Genomic DNA, 15,556 nt, shown 5'->3' on the forward strand with positions numbered 1-15,556 from the left:
TGCGCTTCGGGGAGGTGAAGTCGGTCCGATCGGAGGTTTATCGATAATGAGATGTTGGATGGATGGGCGATCTGGTGTGACGCGGATAGCTTCAGCTGAGATGGAGAGGTGGGTGGGGAGAAGGTGTGGCGAGATTTTTTTGGTTGTTGGAGAGAGCCCTGGAGTGGTGTCGGGAATAGTGAGCGGGTGCATGGGTGGGTAGGGTGGTGGTGTGCAAGATTTGCCGATAATTATACTTCTTTTCATGCTGTTGAACTCGCCATCGTCTACAGGTATTGGCCCTTCGCTACTTGTAGTCTCAATTGTCGCAGCCTTTGTCTGCCAGCATCTCTGAATCTTCGGATCGCGTTTCCCTTCTCATTCCCGGGGTGTTTGTCCTCGCAGTCGAAAACTGTCCACAGTATGAGCGTGAACTTTGACGGTCTCTACGTCTCCATCACCTCAAGAACGTTGCGGCTGAACACATCCCTCCACCTACGCTGATCTTCACATGAAGAACTCAACCACTTCCCAAGATCACCACCACACATTACCCCGAAACCCAAACGTCGACGTTAGAGCAGGTTGCCTTAGGCGAGCACTTTCTGGTGCGATATTCATGTCCAGGGCCAGTCAAACGCTAGTGCATTGCGCCGTTGAGAAGCTAGTGGTTAAATAGGTGCGTAGTGGTTTGAAGAGACGATGGTTTTAGCTTTCGTTGCTTTTACCACGTGCAGCCCTGAACTTGCTTTTGCTGATCTTGATGTGCAATGTGCATCACCCGCACTCCCGGCAAATGTAAAATGGCGAAGCTTATTTGCCGTATGGCGCGTTGTGGCGTACACACCTCAGGTAGCTCTAGCCTATAGGCCAGCTGGCGTGTTCCCATGGAGAGGGATGCGCGCGGGGTTGTCAGTTGATAGTGACATGCATTCGTGCGTCGTGATTCTTTCTGTCGAGTCCTCTCCGGGGTGTTCATCACTTCCAAGGTTGCCCCCTAACTAATGGAAGAACTGGACACCTATCTGCGCCAAGTACAACCTTTGAATCATCAATAATACAAAAGCTAAGAAGGCTACATTGCCTTAATAATTTACAAGGTTAACAACGTTGACGCAATGTAGACTTCGGGGCACCTGGTGAGTTGAAGGAGGAGAAAGTGGTGTTCGCTGTTCTAGCGGGACGCGTGGAAGGAGACGCGTCTTAGCGCGAACGGATTGCAGGTGCCAGCACCACGCTCCGCCGTGGGTAATTCTTCAAGCCCCAACGATCAATCTGCGTCATCGATACTCATTTCCTAATCCGACATGACTTCATCTCCGGATTCTCGAGTTATAGTCGAAACTGGCGATGTATTCCTTACCCTTCGCAATCCGTGCGCAGACTTTGCTGTTTGGGAATCGGCGGCCGAAGAAACGGATGACACCGAACGCGCAGATGAAGAAAGCGAAGAAGTGGACGACACATCAGTAAACGAGACGAGTTCCGATACTTTAATAACCGATTCAGACCCACATACGCAAGACGAAGCCTCCCGCTGCGTTGTACTTTACCACGTCTCATCGCAACACCTCATCACCGCTTCACCAAAATTCAGAACTGAGCTCACATCCTGGAGTGAGAGCCGGAAAGGAGAGGATGGATTCTACCACATACATACCGACGATTGGGACCCCCAAGCCTTGGAAATACTGTTGAACGTCCTGCATCTACGCTTTCGTCAAGTGCCTAGATCACTCTCGCTCGAACTTCTTGCCGAAATTGCGATGTTGGTGGACTATTATAGATGCTGGGAGGCGTTCGACCTAATCGCTGATGTATGGATAACGAACATTCGGAAGACAGATTCGGTACCGAAGGCATATGGGCGCGACCTGATGTTGTGGATGATTATTTCATGGGTTTTCAAATTGGAAGCGGAATTTTCGCTCTGCACTCTGAGGGCTTTACGACAAAATGACGAGCCGACTTTACGGGACATGGAACTTGGTATCCCGCCAGCAATACTTCGTAGGTGATTCACATGTAAATCGAGCCAACACATCACTGACTCTTACAGAAAAACTAGAACATCGTCGCACAAGTCTCATCCAAGAAGCCATAGGTGTCTGTCAGGGGTGGTTCGACAAGCTCTGCGGTACCTATTCATGCATATGTGACAAAGCCGTGTCCTTCGAGTGTGGTTCTATGCTCCTCGGTGCACTCACGAAGCAGATGAACAACATGGGCATATTAACGCCAAAGCCGGTAGCGCCTTTCAGTGGCTTCAGTCTGGAGGAACTTCAAAACAGCATCAGGTCGATCAGAACGCCTAAATGGTGTTTCAAAAACCACTCGGAGCATCCCTGCTCTCTGGATTCAGTCATTCATGAAGTCAGCGATGTAATCGACCGAGCACAAGGACTTGTGCTGAGCGACTTCGTAGATCGCGCTGAGACTGCGACAGATACAGCACCTCGCCAAGGCTGATCTGAGTGATGGTGCTAGCCCCACGTATGCCTTTATCCTGCTTGTATCAAAGTCTTTAGAATTCTAAAGCAATACGTATGCACCAAGGACGCCGAACAAGCTACGTTCAAAAAGTCCAGTGGGCCCAGAGCACGATTCTGTACGTATAGTATCAATACGATTCCACGGTTAGGTACCCTGATGCCCATCAATGTGTGACGAGCCTAGTATGGGCATGAGATGTGTAGAGCTTGGCTGACTCTGAACGCTTTCAAGTGGTCTTGAACCAAAATGTTAGACAAGACCTTGATAAGGAACGGCGCACAAGTGCGAAGTTTTGCTCAATTCCCTGGGCATAAGCAGCACATAATTGTAGTGTACTTTGGTCGTGAGGATAAGATTTTACGGAGTTCCATGGTTGCGATACACTGAAACCAAGGCTCACATTCGACACGTGATCAGAATGTACCGGGTGAGGAGTTTTAGTTTTCACCTTCACAGTCGCGCAGTCCATTGAAGCGATCAGTATCTCAGAGACGTTTCGTCCTCTCTGCTACTGTTCCTCAACGGACGAAGACCATCACCACACACTACCCAGATATCCATGGATGGCTACTCAAGAGCCTTCGTCGCCCGACGTGGTGCTTCTGCCTAGGTATGTCCATCGCAGTATAGCACAACTTACCACTAAATCCTACACAGCATCGCGGCGACCTCACCCACCGTTGTCGTCAAAGTCGGCACGGAAGGCAAAGAGTACATCCTACATACCGAACTCCTCAAGCACCACTCCGGCTACTTTTGCGGCGCACTTTCCGGCGCTTTCAAAGAAACCGACGTCGGCGTTGTCCCAATCACTGATGTCGAAATCGACGCGTTCGATGTTTTCGTTGACTGGATATACCGCGGTACCGTAACAACCGACCAATTCCTTGAGGCATTCTGCAAGTACCAGCTGGTTGCAACTCGCAGCTATATCTTAGCAGATCGACTATTGGTTCCCGGCTTGAAGTCTGCGCTTATGGACACCTATTTCAATTTCTACGTCACAAGAAAGCAGTTTAGACCGGGTTGCGGGATGATTGTTCTGCTTTGCTGTAACTTGCCCGAGGAGGACCCATCAATTCGACTCTGTGTCGACATGTGGTCCACTCAGAAGACTATTTACAAGTTGTGGGAAGATGAAAAGACCGAAGTCTTAGATCTCTCACAGGGGTTCCTCGTTCGTCTGATGTTACGAATGAATGAAGTCGGGAAGAAGCCACCGTCGGTACAAACCTTCAAGCGGGAAGATTACAATGAGCGTACAAGGGTTGGTGGATAGACGAATGAGTTGTTGTCGAGTTTAAAACGCTCAAAGAACGGTCTCTTGCAAACATACTTCGGCTGGGTTTAGTTCTGCAGGCGCGGCAATTGTCAGATAATGTCAGGGTCTGTGTATATGAGCCAGTATTTACTGTTCTACGTCCCAGTTTCCAATTAGTCAATGCTTTCCAAATGATAGGTCTGTCAGACTTTTCCACGGTATTTTGCGAACTTTGACCGTGTAGGTAAAGTTGAAGCATAGGAAGAAGCGCTGATAGGAAGGCTCCGAGTGAGAGAGCTGGCCATCTCTCACCTTATACGATCCGCTGGCCATCTTGCTATAAGTGGCAGCAAGTTTCCTAGGTCTTCTTCCTACCGCTTCCCACCTACACCTCGCCTTCCGCTGTTCATCCAACTTGATCATTGCCGATCAAGAGCGACATCTGCATCCAGCTATACCAACAATAAACAGAGCCACACCACTTCCAAAGCGATACTATGAGGAAGACCAAAGCACCTCGCGCAAGGTACATGAATGACCACATGTATATGAAACATTCGCAACTATGCTCATGCCGTACAGTGCCGTTGCCGCCTCAGAGACCATCGTCATCGTCTTCGGAGAAGGAGAAAAGCAAAAACGTTATACCCTCCACAAGCGGCTGTTGACATTCCACTGTGGATACTTTCGACACGCCCTTGTCGACGGATCGAAAATCCACTATGTTCCCGCAGTCGCTGAATTCGATACCATGCATTTCGACATTATCGTTGACTGGATGTATGAAAGGAGCCTTACTGCTCTGATCGACATGGGCAGTGATGAGGACATGCTGAACGTTTACATACTAGCGGAGAATCTATCGATCGGAACCTTCCAGAACGCATTGATGGATATCCTGTTCGATTGCCTGCCACCTTGCTTTCTCAGTGCCGAGGACATCGGAATGATCTTCGAGACTTTGCCACAAGATGATCCTCTGCTCCGGCTTACTACAGACACATTCTGTCTCAATGGATGGGTTGAAGAGATGAGTAATGGGCGCCCCGAGTGGGTTGATCACTTGCCACAGGCATTTACAGTTTGTGTGATCCGAAGGATGTACCAACTCAGTAAGCTGCCGGAGGCCGATCGAAAGCTCAAACGTGAGGACTACGGCATCGTTGAGAGTGTATCATCTGAGGACAAAGACGGAGAGTGAAAGGTCTGACGTGGGGAAAATGGAAAGGAAGTGGAACAATGTTTGGAGCAGGCAGTGCAAGTGCTGGATGGCCACTTCGACAGAACAAGGAAAAGCACTGTCAAGAAAAGCATGAGTGTTTTGAGAAGAATGAAAACAGCTTCGAGATCTATGATGAAAGGCGTTGACAATGCCATGACTGAGTGGAACAAAGGTGTCGGTCGTGAGTCTGACGCAGCTTTGCAGCTGGCCCGTGCTTACATAAGTGAGGCTCCGCTGCCTTGTTAGCGTCGCGCTACGAGCTTCCCCAGCGCCATTCGTCATTTCGTATGAGCAACATTACCTTCACCTCCGTCCGCTGCCCTTCAGCCTACACACCCTCCACCAGTCATTTACACGTCGTCGCATTCTGTGATTGATCTTATCACCGCAAAAAGGAAATTCAACCGCCCAACGGTCGCAACCTAATTACCATTCACGCCCCCGGAACATTCACGTTAGCCCGGTAAGTCATGGACGGCCCGTTAAATGCTCTCATTTACTGACGTGGCTCCTAGACTTTCAACTACACCCAAATCATCATGTCCGACGCCGAGGTTATCGAACAGAAGCGCGAGGAGGATGAGCGCCTCGATACCGCCGAAGACCCCAACGAAGAGGTACGATACCATCCACCACGGCGCGCGCGTCAGACTTGTCGAGGATAGCGGGCGGCTGTCGCGCATACAAGTCTTGTGATAGAAGAGCATGCTGACAGCGCAATACAGGAAGAGATCTCAGCAATGAGGCGACGCGTACAAGAGATGGAGGAGGAAGCCCAGAAGCTACGCCAGATGCAGAGCGAGACGGACCTAGAACGCCACGAGATGCGCGAGAGCAAAGAAGACGTCGACGCGCGCAGTGTCTTTGTCGGTAACGTCGACTATGGCGCTTCCCCCGAAGAGATCCAGGCACACTTCCAGAGCATCGGAAGCATTAACCGTGTGACCATATTGCTCGACAAGTTCACAGGTCATCCCAAAGGGTCAGTACTAAGAGGAGGTTTTCTTTGAACGATTTGCGCATTTCCAAGTTTTTATTATTTGCTTTCATACATCGACAATTATGCGCGCGTACAGTCGCGTACATGTTGTTGGAGTTACAGTTGGGCGAAAGTATCTTTCGCTACCTGGCAAGAGTTTGGCAGAAAGATCGGAACGCTAATGAGCGTATGCAGGTATGCGTATGTGGAGTTCACAGAACCGCATCTGGTCAATGAGGCTTTGGTCCTTGACAACAGCCAGTTCCGCAGCCGGAATCTAAAGGTATGAGATACATAACACATCCCACGGAATGCGCGAACGCAAACTGACATATTTCCAGGTCGTCCCCAAGCGAACGAACCTCCCCGGTATGACACGAGGCGGACGCGGCGGCCGAGGCGGTCCTCGAGGCGGATACGGCGGACGCGGCTCACCATACGGCGGCCGTGGTGGCTACGGTGGCGGCTACGGCGGCGGCGGCGGCGCTCCACGAGGAGGCGGTTACCGTGGTGGATACCGTGGCGGAAGAGGCGGATCGGCATACCGCCCATACTAAGGGTGTAACACGACGACACCGGCACGCGCTATACCACCAGACCTAGGTCGCCGTTTCTGTATTGCTATATTGGGGTTCTCGAGGCAAGGGTGAAACAAAGGAAACAAAGGACACAAAATTGGATTGGGGAGTCGCGGTGACTATCTGTAAGATCCGAGGCTTGTACTATTAGGGATGATTGTTGGACATATGTCGTGAGGATGCGGCGAAAGGGCTGCTAGACTTCTTATCAACCGGGTTTTCTGAGGGACCGGATGGGTTTAATATATGTTTCTTTGCTTCGTTGCGTGCAGCCCTTCATCTCATGTGTTTGTTGCTTCGGCGGGATCCACGCATCATACTGAGTGTATTCACAACTATCATGGCTTCGTATAGCCGATCACATGAAATATCAAGTTGGAATACGACAAAGATGAATCAATCTTGTATATTACTCCATGCGCGATATGCCAGGAGACTGAGAAGAAAGTCAGGTATCATAGCCACATGCGGCTTTCTCCCACCATCTAAGCACCCATACAATGCTTGGGAACCTCGCCCAAACGCCAGGATCCGTTTCTCATCAAAAGGACGTTTCCATACCAAGCGCGCCTCAACCAAGAAGTCAAGGCAAAGAAAGAAAGAAAATGCAAGAGCACATCCACCTCGTCTGAGCAGTATCCGCCGCAGCCGAGTGGAAGACAGCTGGATCACTGCATAACAGCTCATCAAGGCCTGACCACACCATCCCGTACCCAACCCACATAACGGCCCTCACGAACCCTTAGTCACATATAACCAAAAGGCATCTTCACCCCACGGTACACTACTTCTCTTCTTATCTCATCTCTGACAATATGTAGCCTTTCCCCTGGCGCTCTGACAACGTACTACGGCGCCGGGTTCTCCTTGACAATCTGCTTGACCTTGCGCTCATACGCCGCCTTGTCCTTTTTGAACAGGTTGAACGCGTCGGCTTGTGCTGGGCTCTCTGGGTTCGGCTCGTCGAGCAGGGATTGGATGCCCAGCAGGATCTCTTTGATGTTGATAGCGGGCTTCCAGCCTTCTTCTTCGTTGAGGATGCTGAGGCAGACGGTGCCGGAGGGGTAGACGTTTGGGTGGAAGAGGGGGGGTACGAATTTGCCTGTGAGCGGTTTAGCTGCTGTTAGGCAGATGGGTTTGGGAGTTTGGCGGAGGAGGAATGGGTATGGGCTGAGAGATGTGTGGGGACGTACACTTCGGCGGCTTTGTTGGGTACTCATCTGGGAATGCGACTTCGAGCTTGAATAGACCGCCTTCCCATATCGTCTTTTCTTTTCCTGGTACGCCGCATTCCCACCGCTTCAGGTCCATCATGCCGTTGGAGCCGCGCATGGGCTTTGCGAAGAAGCCGAAGGGGTGGTCTCGTCGCCATGACTTTCTGGCTGCTGCGTTAGCGAAGATCATGTGCGCTGGGGAGTGGAAGCACGTACCTCTCTTCCGAGAGCCGGTTGACGCAAAGAGACATGGTGTCGGTGTAGGTACAAGGCTGGCCGTTGCGCCTCTAGCTTGTCCTCTGGATTTCGGTGCTGAGATACCGGCAGAGCGTGCGGTAAAGATAGCGAGAAAACTGCAAAGACGGCGTCTTATATATCGCGAACTTGAGCGTGTGGCGTCGCGCTTGTTAACGTGCTACGATTGCGGTAAAGGTGAGGAATGCAGACGGTAAGAGGACCAGGTGAAGTCGAGTTACGGTTGCACGTGACCTGAACAACAATTATCGGGCGCCGCAGCGTTGGGATTCGGGGCTAGATCCCGTCGCGCGAAGGTGGAAGGTGCGATGCGCGATCTGCCCCGCGCTAGGGCTTGGCGCCGGTGCCTGCCCCGCTTATGTGATCCAATACCTATGAGCGGGCCGAGGCTGACATGGCATGTGTCTGGTCTAGGTAGCTACGATCTTCTTTACCCGTTCCTATCTCTGTTTCTTGGACCCTACACAACCTTACCTGTATCTCGGAGTGAGACTACACTACACTAAGATGGCGGACACAGCCGTGAAGAAAGAAGAGCAGCAGCCCGCGAAGCCCACACCCACAACCACTGCCCCTCCCCCCACCGAAGTAGCCTCCGACCCCGAAGAAGACGACCTCTCCGATCTCGACGATGTCCTCGACGAATTCGCAAACACGAAGCTCGACGCCAAAGCCCCCACCGCCTCGTCCATAGAAGCAGCCTACCCCAAGACCAGCGATGCGCCGTCGTTTTCCGGACCCGGCAGGCCAGCCTCGGACATCTCCCCCGCGGAACTCATGATGGAAGACCAAGATGCGTTTCAGGCACAACTGCAGAAGGAGATGGAGCAGCTTCTTGGTCAGGGCGACTTCCAGAAACAGTTCGACGAGATTATGAAGGAGATGAGTGCGGAGATGGGGGGCGCGAATCCGTTGGAAGATCCTGCGCTTGGGCATGAACATGCGCATGCGGGTGAGGGTGCGGGCGCGGCGAAGGAGAAAGCGGCGTCTGGTCCGTCTGAGAAGGCGACTGCTGCAAAGGCAGAGAAGACGTTCCAGGAAACTATCAAGAAGACTATGGAGCGCATGCAGTCCTCCTCCGATACCGCAACCTCCGCCGCCGCATCTTCTTCCCAAGACGACATCCTCGCGCAGATGCTCGCGTCTATGGAATCGGGTGGTTTCGGTGGTGCGGGCGAGGGTGGCGACGAGGACTTCAGCAAAGTGCTCATGGGCATGATGGAGCAGCTTACCAACAAGGATATCCTGTACGAGCCGATGAAGGAGCTAGACGACAAGTTCCCGGCGTGGATGGACAAGAACAGAGGGAAGTGTGAGAAAGACGACTTGAAGAGGTATGAAGAGCAGCAGACGCTGGTTAGAGAGATTGTGGGCAGGTTTGAGAGGAAAGGATACAGTGACGACAACGCGCAGGACAGGGAGTATATTGTGGAGAGGATGCAGAAGGTATGTGATTGCTGTCTGATGCGTGATGCGACAGGTGCTAATATTAATGTAGATGCAAGCCGCTGGTTCTCCACCGCCCGATCTGGTGGGTGATATGAACGCCGCGCAGGAGGCGCTTCAGGATATGGATCAGGGCTGCCCGACTCAGTGATCCCCTTGTGCGATAACTCGTCTGCTTCATTCTTCCAGATACCCAATGTACATGTGATGCCTTCCCCCAAGCAATCTATTATACTGAGATGCCAAATTCCCGTCTTACAACATGTGTAGAGTCCCTATGATGTCGCCACCAAGTCGCCTTCTTTGGGGCGATCTCTGGTCAATCTCGATAGTCTCCGAATTCAAATAGTTTTTCAGCAATCCATCATGTCCATATCCATCGCGTCCCCTTCGAACGCGTCTTGCGCGCGTTGTGGTTGCTGCTGATACTGATCGTGCCCCGCTGTAGCGCACTCCATGAAAATGGAATCATAGTCGTCATCATCACTACCGTAATGCTGTGACCGCGCATCCGATTCTTGCTCCATTGACGCGATCAATTGTTGTAGCTCGTACTCTTCTTGTGCGGCGACGTAGTCGGCTTCGGTCATCTCGGGATTCGATTGAGGCGCGTGGGTTGGGAGTACAGGTAGCGGCGCGTCGTCCATAGTCTCTTCATCGATGTCGTCATTCTCTTGGGGTGCTTGACGCGCTTTTTCGGCTTCCCAGCGCTTCCGCTCGGACACGAAGTCTAGTTGTTGGATCTGCGTCATCAATTAGCATTGCTAGTCGCGTCTATGTACGGTTGCATCGCGTACCTGTTCACCCCGTGACTCCCACTTCTTATCGTCCCGGTTGTTCTGTACGCGCTTGAAGAACATGTCCCTCCTGCGCTTCGTAGTGGCGTCGCGCGTCTGCATCACCGGATTGGCCTTGAACGCGCGTTGTGGCATCGCCGAATTCTCTTTAAGAGGTGACGACATAGTGAAGTCGAAAGTTCGTGGGGCTGCATTTGCGGAGCGCTCGGATAGTGGTGATGAGCGCGGTGGCGTGTATGCGGAGTAGTGCGGCATTTGGTGTGAGAAGAAGGATGTCGTGAGCATCATTGTGTGGTGACGTAGTTTATTGGTGATGGTATGAAGATAGATCGCGTGGTAGTGTGGGGTCGATATTGAGATGTGATGGATTTTGGGTTGATGAAGTTGGGAGGGAAGGTGATGATGCGGGCGCGAAATGATGGGCAGTCGCGCTCGCGCGATGGTAGGTGCGTATCGATAAGTCACGTGCACCCCTTGATTGCAGACAGCCCCGGAGGGTCTGTCCGTTCTCCCATGCCGTCAAGTACACTGCAAATTCTTTATTCTGACTGAGTGGCTATCACATCCGGCTATAGTCGTCCTTTTGGCCTTTGCATCTTCCATCCCTTAGCTACTAAACCGGATCGACGCGCTACATGCCGCAGATGTGGAGGCACTGGATTTGGCGGCTGCAATGTCGCGACACGGACGTATTTCGAGTTTGAAGCAGCTGCACCGCCTCGATGAGAGTTTCCATACAGAACGACAAGGAGTTTCAGCTCACACCCTGCTTCTGAGCTTCGATCAGCGATAAGCTGAAGATGTTCCCGAAGCCGTTCGCTCCAACTCGGGTCATGTCGGTAGGCCTTTTGAAGTGCTTCGGTCTCGATTATCACGAAGGCTGTCGGTAATTTGGAGAAGAGGAGGCATACAAGGTCGACCCATTCGCGCTCCGTGTGAGTAGCGTGAATCTTTGAGAGGTTCAACTGCTCGGCACAGCTACTGAACAGATCACCCGAGTTTTGAAGTACCTGGAAGATGATGCCTCTGAACAGCTCCTTGATGGATTGCGCGTCTGAAGACGTGCGGCCCGACGGTAGATTCCAGAACACGTGTTGACTTCCGAGCTTCATGCTCTGGATCACATTCGTTGCCAGCTCTTTCGCTTGCTTCTGCGCACGAATGCCGACTTGAACGACGAGAAGCGACGACCTCTTCCCAAAAGCCCAATTCAGGATGGTCCTGCGCACTCTCTGTTCGTTAGGGCTAGGCAAGCTTGGTGTTGTGTCCCGACGCACGAGTGATTGCACTTTGAGCAGGGCCATCTCGGGCAATACCTTCGGTTCGAAGAATTGCATCACTCCGTTGAACTCAATACGATATACTGTCTTGCTCATGCTGCAGACGCCGTTGTCTATCCGGTCTGTAATGCTCCTCTGCAAATCTGCTTTGTACAGCAGTTGGATCATATGCGCTTCGAAATTCCTCTGTCTTTGCAGCATCTCGAGGAGCTTCATGTCAACCCCCCGAATCTGCTGATTTTGCAGCTCTGTGAGAATATGGATGTCTCGAACTTCAGCCCGAGACCCAGCATTGGCGAGGTCATCCACCGCTTTCGAAGACAACTGGATCTGCTCAACAAGCTCTTGGTAATCGAGCTCAAAGGGCGATGTGATGGAAGACCAAAGCCGACCGAGCGGACTCCGGTTGTACCATTGAACGCAGAGATGAAAGAATAGTATGATGTGTGCGTAGACCCGTGAGAGTGCGGCCTCCATATCTCCGGTTCGATACAACTCCGCGCTAAGGTCCATCCGCGGCAAGACGTTTGCGACGGCAACGAGAGCTTGTGACAACTTTTGGACAAGATTGGCGCGGTTGATGATACCCTTTCACATCGTACGTCAGTGTCCTGTAGCTGGAAGACTTCCCGGTCGAGAGTTGTTACATACAGTGAGAACAAGCTTCACAGCGCCCCAAGCTAGAGCGACGTATTCAGGGTGGTGTTGCGCTAGGGTGTCCAGGACTTTGCTATAATGCATAATGCGCAAAGATATCTTTTCCAGAGATCGGCGCATTCCGGTATGCTCTTTAGACTTCTCGTCGTATTTTCTCTTGGCTGTCTCCACCACACTGAGTACATCCTTCACAGATGCACCCTGACCGTTCGTCACCAGATCTCCCAGGGAAATACCAAGCTCGTTCTTGAGATGCTCGATGGCCGCATGGTACGCTTCCGCCGCGATGTTTCGCTTCCTACAATGCTCAGCCTTCTGTGCGCTTCTTGTGATTGGCTGAGTATACCCACTCCTGGCCCAGCGCGGGTGTATACCAAGATGAATGCGGGTCGCGCACTACCATCGCAGACATGTTGAACTCACAATACTACTACAGCCAAGGATGGACCGCTGCTGAACGGTTGTGAACCTAGCGATGTGAGCCATGGCTAGCCTTCCCTTATGCAACTTGTAAAGGGTGGGCTGTGTAAGAAGGCTGCGGCTGTGCCGAGAAGAGGCTGCGGGCTGCGGGCTGCGCACACGTCGACACATGCAGTCATAGCACACCAATCCATTCCCATGATCAGCGATTTTCTTTCCAAGCCACCCCGCCCCGAACAAGTCCCCAATCTCATTCATCGCTATCCTCTCACTACACAAACGCAGTTGCCTCGAGAAGTCGTCGGACAGGTGACCTCATCGTATACAACCAGCGCTAACGCCCCCACAGCCGCTCCGCCGCAATTCCTTCGAGGAAGGTCTCAAAGTCAAACAATCAAGGCCTGTTCAAGAGCAAGGATCGTCAAACGCGTTCAGCTCAAACTACCGCTTGAGCTCTTGCGCTGGCCAGTGAACGAGTCGAGACCCAATGAGCGGGGTGCGTGATCCGAGATGGCAAATAGCCTCGCGATCGCTGCAGCCGAGACCACACATGCGAACTACGCCGCCAATTATACCCGAGGGTGCAGGTGCTAAGATCTCTGATACAAGATCAAAGCCCTTCATGACAGTCGTCCGACAAACAGCTATGCGCGACTATCTCAAGTCAAAAGAAGGTCAACGCAAAGACACCGTGTCTGCTCATATATCGACGAAACAAGCACTCAAGCATGATATCGATGATCCACCAGACTATGCGCACTCAGCTAGGCAATCAGCATATAGTTACCGTGACGAATCTCCTACTACGCACGATAAGATCAGCTTCAAGACACCTAAAGATAGTAAGACTCTCTGCAGGATAGGATCCTAGCTTGCTAAAACATTCGCCATTTTTGCTGACAACAGTAGATGGGCGGCCTGTTCCCAAGTTTGAAAGGACATATACCGACATTGCTGCTGATACTGGGTTCTACGATCCTGCGAATGTCGACGACAGCGATGCGGCCCAACCAAAATTTGGCGAGCGAATCGGGAGGAACGAGGCGCAGCCGGTGTACGATGGTCGAAAAAATCGCGATGATCTGACCCCACAACAACGGACAGAAAAACCGAAGCGAATTGGAAGTTGGAACGGGATTCGCAATAGGACCCTTGATGTATCCGAAGCATATCAAGGGATACAAAACGAATGGCCCACACAGACCTACATACGAACTGGCTCACAGCCAAAAACCAGTCTGGAAGCTCAGATGTTGATGTCACCTACGATGCAGAATTCTCCACTGCCCGGCTCATCCACGGCACACCCTACTGTAGGGCCGCTACGTACACCTAACGCGTCTGACCGGGGAGCCAGCCTTCCACCAACCCGTCAATCAGCTCCGGAATCTCAGTTCAGACAGCAATCCGATTATCACAAGCGCCGGTATCTCGACCCGATGCGGCCTCCGTCACCACCAAACATACCACGAAATCCCAAGGTTAACCGTCAACGAACAACGCCTAGTCACACATCCTCGTACATGTCCCAGGTGGATGACATTGACGAGCGTAGTCGTCGTAGCGTTTCACCGCAGAATATTGACCACACTGTAGCGAGCCTAAGTTCCGCTACAGCTGCGAGTGATCGCGAATCTAGCTCAGCGTACAAAGTTTCTCGCGAGAGACCGAAGTACACAATCTCAGAAGATTGCACAATGAACGCGTCCAAGCGCCGTAGATTATGTTTATCAGCTTTGGAGCAGCCTAGTACAAAACTCACACATAGATACTCCTCAGCAGAACACATGAACAGGAAGGCCCACGAAGAAAGACTCAGTACCAGCAGTCTTACCTTCAAAAGCGCATATGGCGATTCTGCCGCGGGCATGGAATTGTTTACGAAGAGGGACGATCTAAACAAGCATGTTTCGGAGCTTCATGCTGAGGAACACGCGAAGAAGCACGTGGCACCGTTGATTGCTTGCTCAATCTGTGGGAGGACTTTCACGCGAAATTTCCATCGTAAAAATCACGAGTTGTCTCATAGAGGGGAGCAACCTCACGAATGTCCTACATGCGGCAAAGCCTTCACCAGACTAAACGATCTCAAGCGTCATGAGAAAATACACGAACGAACCCGGTTCAAGCCGGTATCGAAACCACCCAGACCTCCATTGCCACCAGAGCCGCATATCAAATTTAGTTTTGCGCATTACGATCCTACGCCACCCCGTCAGTCATATCTACCGCAATGACAGGGCTACCCACCAACTTTACATTAGACTTGGACAGTCTGGCCAGGAACTCGCAAGACCTCAGCGTCGTGCAACCCCAATTCTATAGAAGATTCATAGATATTGGAAAGCTTAGTAAATGTGTACAACGCCCTTCAGCCCTTTGGCACACCCAATGCCATTCAAACCCATTTAAACAACCCTACACCAGATATTCACTGCGCCTTGGTCACATGATACCCACATTCTGATCTTCCCACGTGCCCATCCAGATTTTGGCTGCTAGATAGCCCTCACACTCTTTTCTTAGTAGATGTGCAGAGCAGAACACATTTAGCATCCGCCTGCTATCATTAAGCAACTCTGCTGAATGGGTCTATTAAAGAGGATCATTCCAATGTCATAATAACTAGACATACAGCATATGTTGTCAATATCAGCAGTCGAAACGAGGATTTAAAGACTTTATTAGATACCTTGTGGTAGATTCACACTGTTGCGCAAACTGTAGCGAGAACCCGTTGAAATGAGCAAATCAAGTCTTAGGTCATTTCAGGCTGCATGTGCCTGAGCGGAGCTTTACTTAGATGAGCTTAGCCTTCGCATAAGCCACTGTTGACCGGTGAAGGTGGGATGTTTAAGCTGAGCTCGGCTACTCTCTTCCTTCTACCATCACGGAAAGCAGCTCCTACCAACTTCTATGTTTAAGTCAGACCAGTACCAAAAAGAAGCTCCAGCGAAGGGAAAGCGCCCATGGAG

General features: G+C 51.5%; 7 protein-coding genes across 7 annotated transcripts; 4 read left to right on the forward strand and 3 right to left on the reverse strand.

Annotated features, from left to right (window-relative positions):
- Positions 1-3,035: 3,035 nt before the first annotated feature.
- Positions 3,036-3,751, forward strand: J4E86_001625 (uncharacterized protein; the record flags this gene model as incomplete). The annotated part of the gene is made up of 2 exons (XM_051442191.1): positions 3,036-3,082; positions 3,130-3,751. 2 exons carry the CDS (start codon positions 3,036-3,038, stop codon positions 3,749-3,751), a joined length of 669 nt encoding a protein of 222 aa, XP_051305779.1.
- Positions 3,752-4,230: 479 nt separating this feature from the next.
- Positions 4,231-4,934, forward strand: J4E86_001626 (uncharacterized protein; the record flags this gene model as incomplete). The annotated part of the gene is made up of 2 exons (XM_051442192.1): positions 4,231-4,259; positions 4,316-4,934. 2 exons carry the CDS (start codon positions 4,231-4,233, stop codon positions 4,932-4,934), a joined length of 648 nt encoding a protein of 215 aa, XP_051305780.1.
- A 560-nt stretch (positions 4,935-5,494) lies between these two features.
- On the forward strand, positions 5,495-6,491 carry PAB2 (poly(A) binding protein Pab2; the record flags this gene model as incomplete). The annotated part of the gene is made up of 4 exons (XM_051442193.1): positions 5,495-5,572; positions 5,681-5,937; positions 6,130-6,217; positions 6,276-6,491. 4 exons carry the CDS (start codon positions 5,495-5,497, stop codon positions 6,489-6,491), a joined length of 639 nt encoding a protein of 212 aa, XP_051305781.1.
- An 869-nt stretch (positions 6,492-7,360) lies between these two features.
- HUS5 (SUMO conjugating enzyme Hus5) lies at positions 7,361-7,977 on the reverse strand (the record flags this gene model as incomplete). Its single annotated transcript, XM_051442194.1, has 3 exons — positions 7,361-7,614; positions 7,706-7,890; positions 7,943-7,977. 3 exons carry the CDS (start codon positions 7,975-7,977, stop codon positions 7,361-7,363), a joined length of 474 nt encoding a protein of 157 aa, XP_051305782.1.
- A 511-nt stretch (positions 7,978-8,488) lies between these two features.
- Positions 8,489-9,578, forward strand: J4E86_001629 (uncharacterized protein; the record flags this gene model as incomplete). The annotated part of the gene is made up of 2 exons (XM_051442195.1): positions 8,489-9,427; positions 9,480-9,578. 2 exons carry the CDS (start codon positions 8,489-8,491, stop codon positions 9,576-9,578), a joined length of 1,038 nt encoding a protein of 345 aa, XP_051305783.1.
- Positions 9,579-9,780: 202 nt separating this feature from the next.
- Positions 9,781-10,512, reverse strand: J4E86_001630 (uncharacterized protein; the record flags this gene model as incomplete). The annotated part of the gene is made up of 2 exons (XM_051442196.1): positions 9,781-10,170; positions 10,225-10,512. 2 exons carry the CDS (start codon positions 10,510-10,512, stop codon positions 9,781-9,783), a joined length of 678 nt encoding a protein of 225 aa, XP_051305784.1.
- A 466-nt stretch (positions 10,513-10,978) lies between these two features.
- Positions 10,979-12,573, reverse strand: J4E86_001631 (uncharacterized protein; the record flags this gene model as incomplete). The annotated part of the gene is made up of 4 exons (XM_051442197.1): positions 10,979-11,080; positions 11,136-12,092; positions 12,156-12,459; positions 12,512-12,573. 4 exons carry the CDS (start codon positions 12,571-12,573, stop codon positions 10,979-10,981), a joined length of 1,425 nt encoding a protein of 474 aa, XP_051305785.1.
- Positions 12,574-15,556: the final 2,983 nt, after the last annotated feature.

The sequence above is a fragment of the Alternaria arbusti genome (assembly GCF_024043155.1).
Source record: "Alternaria arbusti strain BMP 1465 chromosome Unknown scaffold_2, whole genome shotgun sequence".
Lineage (NCBI taxonomy): Eukaryota > Fungi > Ascomycota > Dothideomycetes > Pleosporales > Pleosporaceae > Alternaria > Alternaria arbusti.